The sequence below is a fragment of the Cydia strobilella genome, chromosome 15 (genome assembly GCF_947568885.1).
Source record: "Cydia strobilella chromosome 15, ilCydStro3.1, whole genome shotgun sequence".
Lineage (NCBI taxonomy): Eukaryota > Metazoa > Arthropoda > Insecta > Lepidoptera > Tortricidae > Cydia > Cydia strobilella.
Window position 1 is genome coordinate 9,872,911 of NC_086055.1, and position 13,514 is coordinate 9,886,424.

Sequence of the window (13,514 nt, forward strand, 5' to 3'; positions counted from 1 at the left end):
ATATTAATTAAATAAAAAAGTGTTTTTTTCCGTAAACAAAGTACGTAAGTATGTATATGGAAAAAAATACTATATAATGTAGGTAGCTGAAACTCAAACAACAAAAAAAACCAGACAAGTGCGAGTCGGACTCGCCCACCGAGGGTTCCGTACTTTTTAGTATTTGTTGTTATAGCGGCAACAGAAATACATCATCTGTGAAAATTGCAACTGTCTAACTATCACGGTTAATGAGATACAGCCTGGTGACAGACAGACGGACAGTGGAGTCTTAGTAATAGGGTCCCGTTTTTACCCTTTGGGCACGGAACCCTAAAAAGGTGTCTTTATTTTAAAACAAAAAATTAAGGGTTGTTAAATAGATAATCATAATCATTTATTTCGTAAATGCACACAGAACATTAGATAGATACATTACACTCTTTATTGGCACACTTCAGGAAATAGTAGGGTTTACACTCTGATCATTAAAAATACGGGAAACACATCGATCATCGATTACACATCGGGGATCCTTTCAACCATATTATAGTTTAGTACTTACAATATGCGCAATAAACGGTAATCGGATAAATAAATATTCAGTGAGTACCTAATATACAATCCAATCTTCGTCATGACCAAAAAACTGACGCACATAATCAAACGCTAGTTCTGGAAACCTATATAGTCACCAATTAAACTACAGTGGGAACTGGGTCGTAAACATGTCCCGGAAAAACATTATTAGGTATTCATTTGTAACTTTTTTATGTAAGCAAACGTAATATTAAATGAAAACGACGCGATAATTAAATGTGGTTTTTCCTAAAGCCAATGGTATATTTATTTTACTTTTCGCGAACATGAGGCAATCGCATATAAAAGTTACGAATTACGAGTATTTAAATACCTAACTGTGGCGTTCGTTAATAATTACGAAAATCGCTTTCTTAATTTTCTAATTGTCGACACATGAGGTAACCGTAAGCCCCTTGTTCTGGTACTAAGCAAGTAATGGTTATAATGAAATAACGAGCGAGTACACATGTTTGTTCATTAAAACACAAACAAAAACTTGAAGAAATTGTAAGAAAAACATTAATTACGATATTACAAAAATCCATCAAAAGCGAGCGATCACGCGCGAAATTCGCCCAAATTGCACGTGTCCACTCCCAGACGCACCTGCTGGGCTACTAAGAGAATCCCATACAAAGGCGAATGCTATAGCATGCTATGCGAATGCTATAACATCCGCGTCACGAAAAGGGGGGCACAATTGCAGACGTCACAGCATAATTTTTAACTGCGATAAAACTATGTAATGTCATATTAGTATGCATTCTGTGGCTCTGGTGACTGGTAGAGGAAATGTTGGTGAATAGTATTATACTGTGACAAATCGGATTGGTGAGCATATCAACCCAGAAATTTAAACCGAAAAACGGATTCAATAGCATCCGCGTCATCAGGAGTAGTACGAAAACGGATGCTATGCAATCCGCGTCCGCGAACGTATTAAACAATAACCGGAGGACATTTTAACAGCAGCAGTCATCAACCTAGTAAGTTACTAGGTTGATGACTGCTGCTGGTAAATGTCCTCCGGTTATAGTAACGCCCAGAATGTTAAAACTAACGCCATTTTTGTTTCTCTGATCTAAAAATCAGAATGTTAAAACTTACGCCATTTTTGTTTCTCTGATCTAAAAATCCAGGTATGATATCTTCAGGTATGATATCTTAGTTTTTTGCCGTCCTGAAGAACTACATCAAACATGATTCTAAGACCAGACATATTTTATCGCACGTGTATTAGACGTCGTCCTATTGTCATATTTTTTAATTCTAATAAATTATACTGATAAATGGTAGCGCGCGCAGGGAACTACAAAGTGCCAATTAATATAGCTAAATAAATTTTCGCGTCACGTAAACCACAGCAAAATTATGACATAGTATCGTTATTTACTTAGAACATGGACCGCCCTCTAACCGGTATCCACCAATACGTTGACGTCCCGCCATTGACGTCACACGCGCTTGCGGTTCGCTACTGACTCAGTTTGATGCTTTATATTACCAACACTATGGTTGCAGCATTCAGTCCGTGTTTACTTAGTGCGTGATATACGTACTGTTTTGTAAATTGTGTAATTTGTGCAAAATGTACGTCGCCGATATTTGTGTCAATATTGAGGATTTCATGGATGTGGTGTATTGTGCTTACGTGAAGACCCACAGTCCGAGTAAGGTTTGTGATAGATTTTTTTTCTTTATTTGTGTATTTGTAAATTTATTTTTTCAAAACAATATCTGTATTAAGTAAAGGTGTTTTATTTTTATAAAAAATACTATTTGAAGACCAAATACCGAGAATGTTATCTTAGACGTAGTCATTAGTTGTTTATACTGATTTAAACTAACACGATTTCCACTCATAATTTAAAACTAATACGGGACTTAATCGTGTACAAACTTACGTTTATTTATGGCCTGACGTTTCGAACGTGACGTTACGTTCGTGGTCACAGGCAGAAGGGCGAGGAATTGTATCAACATCTTCTTGCCGCGCGGGTTTTGCGAACTACCCGCACTTGATCTTGATTATTAACTTGTACGCTAGGGTTGTCACTTTGCCTACACACAACACTCACGACATCCAATGGTATGTGACGGGATGTTTTTTCCCCCTTACATTTGCTAATTACTGGATTCCACGAAGACGAAATCCCCTGTCCCTCATTTTGATTGAAATTTCGATGTTTTCTGTTTTCAATTGCTTCACGTACCTTCCTGCTGTAGTAAAGACGTTCCGTTGAGAGGACTTTGGGATTATGGAGCTCAATCCAGTGGTTTGGTCCCGACTGTAGCAAATAACTGTAAGTGTGTAAGTGCGGGTAGTTCGCAAAACCCGCGCGGCAAGAAGATGTTGATACAATTCCTCGCCAGTCTGCCTGTGACCACGAACGTAACGTCACGTTCGAAACGTCAGGCCATAAATAAACGTAAGTTTGTACGCGATTAAGTCCCGTATTAGTTTTAAATTATTAGTTGCTTATATTAAAAGATCTAATAACAAAAAGCTTATGATTACTTGTTATATGGTCTTGAAGGTTTTTTGTTATTTGTTAGAATTTATAAAATAAGTCCACTGTATTTAATTGTTCTAACTGATTACTCTTCAATAAATCAATAACTTTGTTATTGATAAAATTATACAAACTCTGATTGGACCTGTACTTAACTATTAGAGTAATTATGTTTGCTGAGTAGGTACATGTATTCAGCATTTAATTAACATAAAGTAGAGTAGGACGGGGGCGTTTGAAACACTTTATGTATATTTAACCGCCTGTAACTATTTTATTTTTACAGTTAGAACTTAGAAGGGTATGTGCCTGTATTATTAAAGGTTATTTATTTCGTTTTTAAATAAAATGCGTTTGAGAAGCGGATCGCCCATGGTTACCTACGTAATGATACGGAGTTACAGAGAATGTGGAAGAGTGGTTCAATTGACCCCATAGGTTGATTAAATGAAATACTATGTGGGGACGTTTGCAACACCTTAAGAGAGTTAAGAGTCCCCCGCAAGCTCGGCCGAACTTCACCTTCCCATACAAACGGAGTTTCGTTCTCATTCTAAAACTACGTGTTGCATTGTAATAAAACTATGCACATACAATGACACGAGGTATATCTAGGTCTGAAATTTGTTTATATAGCTCCAGTTTATAAAACAACCGAAATGAGCAAAAACAAGTTTTGTATGAAAAACTTAAATACGCTGTATTTTTTAACTGTGGTATCTGAAGCTACATAAACTAATTACAGACATAGATATACCTTATCCTATTGTAAGTACAAAGTTTCAAAGCAAACTATTTAGGTACTCGTTTTAAAATGAGAGCGTAGTTACGTTTGTATGGAGAACCGAGCCGAAGTCGGGGACCCTTAATATATACCTTAATAAATTACTATTGATTAATCTTATCATCCCGAGATATTCCTATTAACAAAATAGTACGATTATAGCAACTTCATTGTTACGTAATATATCGTAGTAAAACTTATGTAAGTTTTGAAATCCATAAATTAATTGACTTGAAGAATATTCTTGTCCAATAAAAGACCTTATTGTGGTTTGTTTACATTTATTTAAATACCTAAAGATACGGACAGACAGGTATCGGTAAAAATTTACGCATATCGTTAATTTTCAAAACTGATCTACTCAAGCTGTTTCGGTCATAGCAGCATTTAAAAAAACCAGACAAGTGCGAGTCGGACTCGCCCACCGAGGGTTCCGTACTTTTTAGTATTTGTTGTTATAGCGGCAACAGAAATACATCATCTTTGAGAATTTCAACTATCACGGTTCATGAGATACAGCCTGGTGACAGACAGACGGACTGTCTGGACAGAGGATTCTTAGTAATAGGGTTGCGTTTTTACCCTTTGGGTACGGAACTCTAAAAAGGAGTAGGTATCTATGTAGGCTAATTTCTTCACTGGTGTAAAAGCGAGAGCAATATCTTAAGTAAGTAACCTAGGTTGGTTGACTGCTGTTGTTATTAGCCACTACATAACAATTGGCCACTCCTCCTAACATATCAGAAAGAAACAAGCCAATAGCCTTATTGTTAAGAGTGGCCAATAACTTTATAGTTATTATAACATTTAAAACTTTCGCGGTTTAAACACATATTAAATCACATTTAGAAACGGGTCTATCGCGAATTTATTTTGTTACCTTTATTTACCGCCGTTTCGACACAGGTTTCACACTACATAGTAATAGCAGTCAACAGTTTCGGGTACTGACCACGACCCAAAGATTTAGCATGGTAACAAGGTAAACTGACGATATGGTTCCCATCGGATGAAGGAAGCGCAAAGCCTGGCACCTATTTTTTGGCTGATATAAAATAAAAAATAAAAAAATAAATATTAAGATAGTGTTGTCTCACTTTATACTTATTAGCATTAGAATAGCTCGTATTAAAACAGTGTCAGTAACGAAGTAAACCTTCATCTCTTGATGAGTTAACAACTGTCAAAATATGTTCTGGACTGGTTCTGTTATTATTCAAGTGTGGGCAGTTGGGCACAGACGTTGACGCATGCAATATAAATAACTTTACTTAGGTACTGACTCCTGCCTGAAAGTTATCGTCACACACCGAAGTATGTTGACCTTTATTGGTATGCAGCAGCGTTCATGTTGTATTCGAGAACCTTGATGATTTTCAAGCGATGTTACTGTGTACATTCTGTAGAAATATATGGTAGTTGTAAGCAAATAATATGATAATAACCGTTCCAACGGAGTGCAGCTCCATATTTTTTTCCTGTTCCTGATAAATAGTTATGAACTTCCATGGAAAGTTTGCGGCGTAAAATATATTGTTGCTACATTATTTTTTATTTGAGCAGTTCAGTAGCAGTGCCTTGAAAGCTTTGCAGTACTTGAATTATAATATTAATTCCGAAATTCTATTAGCCGTTTTAATTCCATTTTACTTTCCAAAATTTCACTTCATTTCTCTTAATTTTAGAATATTTCAATTGAACAGTTTTCAATATATTTAAATATGCACGAGCAGCAAACAAAAGCTTTACACTCATACATAGTAACAACATACTATATCTATTTTCAAAACATTTGGAAACATCATAATCTACATGTATTTAATTAGTTTTTAGGGTAGGGGTAGGGTCCATAGGGTAAAAACGGGACCCTATTACTAAGACTCCGCTGTCCGTCTGTCCGTCTGTCAGCAGTCTGTATCTCATGAACCGTGATAGCTAGACAGTTGAAATTTTCACAGATGATGTATTTCTGTTGCCGCTATAACAACAAATACTAAAAAGTACGGAACCCTCGGTGCGCGAGTCCGACTTGCACTTGGCCGGTTTTTTAACATACGTGCGTACTTAACCAGTTTTTTCTCTTTTCAGCAATCAGAAAGATGGCGTAAGCTCCGGAACATTGTGCAGTGGACGCCGTTCTTCCAAACCTACAAAAAGCAGCGATACCCCTGGGTGCAGCTAGCGGGACACCAGGGAAACTTCAAGGCGGGGCCTGACCAGGGAACTATACTGAAGAAGCTATGTCCGCAAGAGGAGAGATGTTTTCAAGTAAGTTCTTTGATTGGGACTGTGTACCTACGAGTTAAACTTACGCACACACAATTCGGGGAAAGTGCATCAAAATCAGTCAGTCTCCTTAATATAATATGTATTTAACTTATCTATCTAGCTTTTGATGGTGTTGCTTAACTTTTTCTTATCACTTAATACTGTTAAAAATAACCGTATAATCTATCTCGCGAGATACTGTCACGGGCCGCGACCCGCGGCCCACTCGTGCTAGGAGTGCACAGAGTTGATAGCGTATTTGAAAACACATAATTTATTATTATTAGTATTAGACTGCAGACGTCTAGAGGTCTTTACCTCGCTAATATCAAGTATTTGCTACATACTAAAACCTATTGTGCGCCAGGACGTTCTACAGTGCCTACGTCCCGTGAAAGGACAATACAGCCTTAAGTATAAGATAGGAAGATTTGGAGTTCACTCAGTAAAACCGCATGAGTAATGGCCCAATTCGAACAATGCTTATAAGATGTCACAGCGATATGATATCGATCTGTCAGTTTCAAAAGGTATATTTCTTCAGCTAAAAAGTCACTTCTGACACTGAAAGATCGGTATCGTAACGCTGTGACCTCTTATAAGCATTATTCCAATGGGGCCGTAAGTCATACATGAATGAGATTTCTAATTACTCATTAACTGATGCCATTCTTTTGTTCCAAAAGTTGCTGTTAATTTTCCGCATACATAACCATATGTGTTACAACTACTAAGAATTATGACAAATGGTTTTCCAGTGTCACTGCCTCATTTTTCCTAATTTCTCTAGTCTTTGTGAGTCATAGCAATTTGCGATCGGAGATCGTTGTATAGACGTGTTTCATTGCACGTAGTCTATCATTAATGTGTTTATGTGATTTGGAATTCGCATAAGTGGATTCGAATCATCCTTATTTAGACTTGGAGCATAATTACGCGTTGCCGCGTTTTTTACGATGATTATAATAGTTTCCATTCGAATCTTTTTGTCGTTTCTTTATACAGTCTCATTACTATTCTATCGTTATAAGTATTTCTTTAAACAGTAACAGGTGTTATCGTCAAACAGTAGATATATAAACTAGGTACAGCTTATTATAAGTTTATTGTTTTCACCACACCATTTACTTACATACTTAGTCTTCTTCGGAGCACCCCAAGTTTGTTTTAGGATATTATAGTTCTATCCCTGCTGTCTGTTTACTTTTAATAAGTGTCCTTTAAATATTGATTTTTGTAAATTAAATTATGAGAAGTTTTTTTTTTAATCCTTATACGCACTTACTTGTTTCATCGACGCCATGGTTTTACCCAGCTATGCAGACTATAAGTATTGTTGACGAAAGATGATTTGCATAGTACCAAAAAACAATAAGTGTCAAACATTTTACTAATAATAACAGCTATGCATAGGTATTACATATTTCGAAACAGACCTTCAGAACTTATCACCTTTTTAATACCTAACTTGCTAATGTAGGCAACAAATTAAAGATTTCTAAATTTGTTAAATCTACTCGTAGCTATTTTTGAATAAATCTAACTGAGACTGGCCCAAAATAGGAAGTATATGGCTTTAAATCTACGAGAATCAATTATGTTAAAATGGATTTAAGTTTCAACTGACCATTCCAGTTACTTAGTCGATTGACGTCAGCCAGTGATAAATTGTTAGGCATGCGTCATATATTACTTTATTTTTAATTACCAAACTATTTCGATAAAAAAGCAGTTCAACGACTGATTACTTTTTTGCTATTGTAAGCAGTTTAGATAGGGTAGTAAATTAGTGTCATTTACTATGACTAGCGTACTTAATATATTAATTTTTTTTGATGCATAGTGGCAGAAATGCATGATTAAATGTATTAATAATAAGATAATCAGGTAATCTAAATAAGTTATCACTTGGTTCGTTTGTTGTTATGGTTTGGAAAATATGTCGAAGCTATATTCGCTAATCATAAGCCTTTTCTCTCATTATCTTTATACTAATAGCATTAAATAAAACAGACTCCTAAAGACTTTCATGATATACGGAAATACAGGGTATTTCAGGTGATGCGATGAGGAATAATTTAATGACATAAATTTTTTAAAGGAATATTTGCTCAAGTTATTCTCAAGTTAGTCTCAGTTAGTAATTTTCATTAGGTGAATGGTCAAATTGATCAACTTCCCTTTCCACTCTACCTGTATTAAAAGTACGTAACGGTAAACAAGTTCTTAAAACAACAATTTTCTCATACCTCTAATCTTCAATAAAAACTAAACTTGTTTCTTCTTATTATTCTTGCATTGAACTAGCGATTCATTAAAATTTCCTGACATCCATCTCACTGTATCGAGCCCAGACGATCATGCTCACAGTTAAACTCCAACAAGGAACTATTGAGTATACTTCCAATATAGGTATGTGAATGTGATTTGAAGCGGAAGTTCCTAATTTGTGTTTTGTTCATTTCAGTTGCTGATGAAAGACATTCTTCGGCCGTTCGTCCCGGAGTACAAGGGCCAAGTCACGTGCGACGATGGAGAACGTATCCTTTTCGATAAAAAAATACCAATTATAGAATTTAAAAGGAATAATAAAATTGTTTATTGCAAATTAGATTCTAATTTCCAAAGTAATCAAATTATTAAATTTAATTATAAACTAATTCATAAAACATGATCAAAGACAAATGTAAAAATAACGGATAAAGACAAACGATTATTAAGGGCGTGTTAAACTTTAAAAGCGTTTATGAATAACGCCAGAACTTATTTTATATTTTTAACAATTTTCTTCTTCAACTCTTTTTAACCGGTTAATTAATGACTGGGATAGTATATCAGAATAACTATATATATCACCTGAAACAACCGCCACAATTTTGAACTCTACTCCCATACTAAATCTGGGTAAATAGACGGACTAACATTCATTCTATATTTAACAATGAACAATATGGCGAAAAGTGATTTAACTTTAAAAGGTCAGCAATTATGTAATCTAACGTGGATACTTTTCCATCCGATACCACGAGTCTGCTGCACGAGTAAATTAGGCGCAGTTATAATTAACTGCCTTTGTTTTATAAATTAGATTAAAAGTTAGGGATATTGAACTATAATTTCGAAATAACTTGCGCTTGTTTTGTATTTTTAACTAACGGCAATGGGAAAGATAAGTTAGCTCGTAAAAACTTCTGTATGGCCCTTAATGCACTTAGAATTGGTGAGGCCAGCTATTTCCTCAAACTCTAGATTTCGATTTCAAATTTAGATTTCGTCTAGAATATAAAGTTGCAATGATGTTTAACTAATTGAGCAATAATTATGTTTGCTCGTTAGGTTGATTTTTAAAGGCCCTATTGCCGCCTGGTTCGATGGACACAGAAAATACTTTACCGCTTTAGACTGACAATGACAGCACCATTCCTTACGATATAGTTACATAGCGCCACTTGCACTATACCACAAACCCTGCAGGGTTAACCGGTGAAACCGTTAACCCAGTGTTAAATTGTACTGGTAACCTTGGTAACTCCAGGTTTAACCGTTAACCCATTGTTAAATTGTACTAACCGGTTAATTAATGGTGCAAGGGTTAGTCAATGGTGCAAGTGGCCCTTAGTATTACAAATTTTACTTCCATGCACAATTTTTTTATTTAATGGTGTGTGATCATTAAGAGGAAAGCCTTATTAGCCAGTAAGTATCCAAAAATTTTCTTAACCACCAACTACCAGTATATCTCCAACTCCAAGATCTGCTGAGCCACTTCGACTGCCCCTGCGTCATGGACTGCAAGATCGGAGTCAGGACATATTTGGAGGAAGAACTGGCTAAGGCCAAGGAGAAGACGAAGCTAAGAAAAGTAAGTATATTTTACCTCTAAAAAGCGTAGTTTTATTTTAAGAATTCCGTACCTGAATGGACTGGTGTCGAATTCCATATTTATGATTTAGAAAACCAGTTACAAATCAACAATCAAGTTTATTTTATTACATGCCCAATGAACTAAACATTCAATTTTCAAATGCAGTAAACAATCCAATGAATAAAACATGATACTTGTGTTATACAATCCAAAATCTAATATAAGTACATTCAGTTTTGGGATCATCAGTGCCAAGTTTAGTGTACCTACCTATTTTTATTTTACCGTGGGAAGACTGTGGGATACCGCAATGTCGTTGGATATTATAGTAGGTAATATACAGTGATGGGCACGGACGGTGCCACACCGCGGGTTTCCGAGTAAAAATCTTAATCAAAAACTTAAAAAGTATTATTTAAAATAACACTCAATAGAATTACTTTTTCGAACAAGATCGCTGCATTTGAGTCATGTCCATTCATGTCCATATTACGGATTTTTGTTTGGAATCCCGCGGTGTGGCACCGTCCGTGCCGATCACTGGTAATATGAAATGGACATGATATGATCGAACCGGGGTCCCTTTGTTTGACATAATTATTGAAAGTCATAATGTAATGATTGTCATATTATCATTAGTCATAGTTCTGAAACCGTTAACTTTTCAGGATTTTCCTCAGGTTATCCTATAGATAGGTTAGGTTTGTTTTATGGCAATCCTGAAAAAGTACGCGTTTCTGAGAAAAACCAAATTATGACTAACGAAAATGTGGACAAACAATACATTATGACTTAAAACTATATGGGAAACAATAGAGACCCGATGGAACCATATCGACGGAGAAACTTGTTTTTAATTTTCAATTGTCAACCATTTCTCTTTATTGACCTTACGACAATTAAGGCTAGATTATGACCAATGACGTCATTGTTCGTTGTTGATTTGTATAAATAGCATCACTATCACAACTGTTTATAAATAACAACGCCCATTATAGCCAAGAACGAGATACCTGAGGATAAAATGGCGTAAACATCATAAATTAACAATCATTCTTTTGTTTCATTATAGTCTATCAATTCATTGACGTAAAACATTAAACTACTTGAAATTAAGCTAGTCGTTATCGCTAAGTTCGTAGTTTTGTAATCGCCCAGCTATTAACTTTGATTATTGTTTTATTTGAAACACGAGTTAAGATGTATTTGTCCTTTTTAATTAAAATCATTCATATTCATGCGGCATGCTACTTTAACTTTAACTGCTACGTTCTTGTTTTTTTATGTTTCTAACGAAATTTAACTGCATCATTTCCATATTGATTTTGTCTCCACTCCGTGCTTTTAACTATTGTTTTACCTAAACGTGATCTTTCTATTTCAGGACATGTATGAGAAAATGATCCAAATAGATCCCAAAGCGCCTTCTGAAGAGGAGCACAGGAGTAAAGGCGTCACGAAGCCCCGCTACATGATCTGGAGGGAAACCATCAGTTCCACTTCAACCCTCGGCTTTAGGATCGACGGCGTTAAGAAAGCTGACGGAACCAGCTCTAAAGACTTCAAGACCACCAAGTCCAGAGATCAGATCATGGAGGCGTTTAAGGAGTTTACTAGCAATTTTCCTAATGCACCGGTAAGACGTTTTTAAGAGCCTTTTATTAGGCTTGTGAATATGTTGTGTAAAAATACAGTCAGAATCAATAGTAGCGTATGAAACAATGCGCCAAAAGTGTCTGCCACTAATACTTTTCTCCTAGGATACTTTTCTCTTTTTTTCTTTTCTTTTCTTTTTTTTTGTCTTAGGATGTAGGCTATTATGTACCATTTTATAATTTTGCCTGTAAATGTTATTGGCCTGCAACTGTGTTTTCCCCAATAAAGAAAATAAATATATGTTCTTGTTAAGTTATTAGATACTTTTGACGCGTAATCTGATCGCTTATATACCTATAGATCTTATTGATAGTCTGGTCTTTTGATGCTAACTGTACTATAATGACAAGCCAATCATAATGAAACAAATTAGACTGCTCATTATGGGTATGAATGACAGAGAACGGGCTGATCGGGCCTGGAGCTGGTAACTTCCTGTAAATTGAATTTATAATCAAATGTATGCAGGTTTCGTCACGATATTTTCCTCTGAAACTGGACTACGCGTTATTTAAACTATTCTCGAAATTAATAATTGTCTGACTTTGTTCCTAGATCCTAGATTAGCAGGTACTAAATATTACTTACCTAAAAATATTTTGTTTCCAAAAATTCTATAATTTTAAGCGAGTATTTTTAGTATGTATATTTATTTAATTTATTTAATTTTCCAGGCCAGATACTTGGAAAGGTTAAAGAGCATCCGCGCGACTCTGATCGAGTCCCACTTCTTTAGAACACACGAGCTGATAGGCAGCTCCCTACTCTTTGTTCACGACAAGCGGCGCGCATCCATCTGGATGATCGACTTCGCTAAAACAGTCCCTGTGCCCGACAACGTCAACATAGACCATAACTCCTCTTGGAAAGTTGGAAACCATGAAGATGGTTACCTCATCGGAATTGATAACCTCATATCAATATTTGAAACTATGATAAACGAGAATGACACAAACACAGATCAGAGTATAGAAAAAACTGTCAGAAAGGACAGTTTAGCAACTTGATGTTATTTAATTAAGTCTGTCTTTTAGATGTGACTTGTGCTGAGCAAGTGAGCACATTTTTGCAGTTTTGCATCGCGAGTGACATTCGCTTACTGAAGTTGTTTTACGTGAATTGTAATCAAAAGTGGACGTAACTGTTGTTTGTAAATATTACTTAAGTATTATGACCCTTCCGGTATTCTATTCCGGTTGCTAAGACGTTTCAAATACTCATGCTTTAGTTTAGGGACCCGCAATTTATTTTTATTGACAAAGTTTTTGTTTAGTCTGAACTGAATGTGGATTTTTTAATGTGTTATTGTATCAGGATTCACGTAATAATTAGTTATTTATTTTGTTGTAAGTACCTACACTATATTAGTGTAATGACTAAATATTATATTTAGATTTATAAATAGTTTGCGTAAGACTAAGTTATCTGGAGATACAAATTAAAACACAATCACATATTTCCTTGTTTGATCTTCGCCTTTCTTCCTAATCATATAAAAAAACCGGCCAAGTGCGAGTCGGAATCGCGCAACGAGGTTTCCGTACTTTTTAGTATTTGTTGTTATAGAGGCAACAGAAATACATCATCTGTGAAAATTTCAACTGTCTTGCTATCACGGTTCATGAGATACTACTTAAAGCCTGGGGACAGACAGACAGACGGACGGACGGACAGACGGACAGATGGACAGCGGAGTCTTAGTAATAGGGTCCCGTTTTTACCCTTTGGGTACGGAACCCTAAAAATGAGTAATTAAACCACAAGGCGGTGTAGAATTTGTTTTGACAGCTAAAGCGGATATCGTACGTTTTGTGGTAATTGGTTTGATAAACCGCTTAAAGTAGTTATAATTTCTTTGAAATGTTTA

The 13,514-nt window shown here is 35.6% G+C and overlaps 1 protein-coding gene across 4 annotated transcripts in view; it reads left to right on the top strand.

Annotated features, from left to right (window-relative positions):
• Window positions 1-13,103, top strand: part of LOC134748025 (inositol-trisphosphate 3-kinase A-like) — a 182,916-nt gene extending 169,813 nt beyond the window's left edge. For all 4 annotated transcript variants that reach the window (XM_063682740.1, XM_063682741.1, XM_063682743.1 and 1 more), the window contains 5 exons: window positions 5,947-6,126; window positions 8,594-8,666; window positions 9,861-9,988; window positions 11,376-11,627; window positions 12,322-13,103. In XM_063682740.1, the coding sequence (XP_063538810.1) occupies window positions 5,947-6,126; window positions 8,594-8,666; window positions 9,861-9,988; window positions 11,376-11,627; window positions 12,322-12,654 (966 nt within the window). In that variant the 3' untranslated portion in view covers window positions 12,655-13,103. The remainder of the gene's footprint in view (window positions 1-5,946; window positions 6,127-8,593; window positions 8,667-9,860; window positions 9,989-11,375; window positions 11,628-12,321) is intronic.
• The last annotated feature ends 411 nt before the right edge of the window (window positions 13,104-13,514 follow it).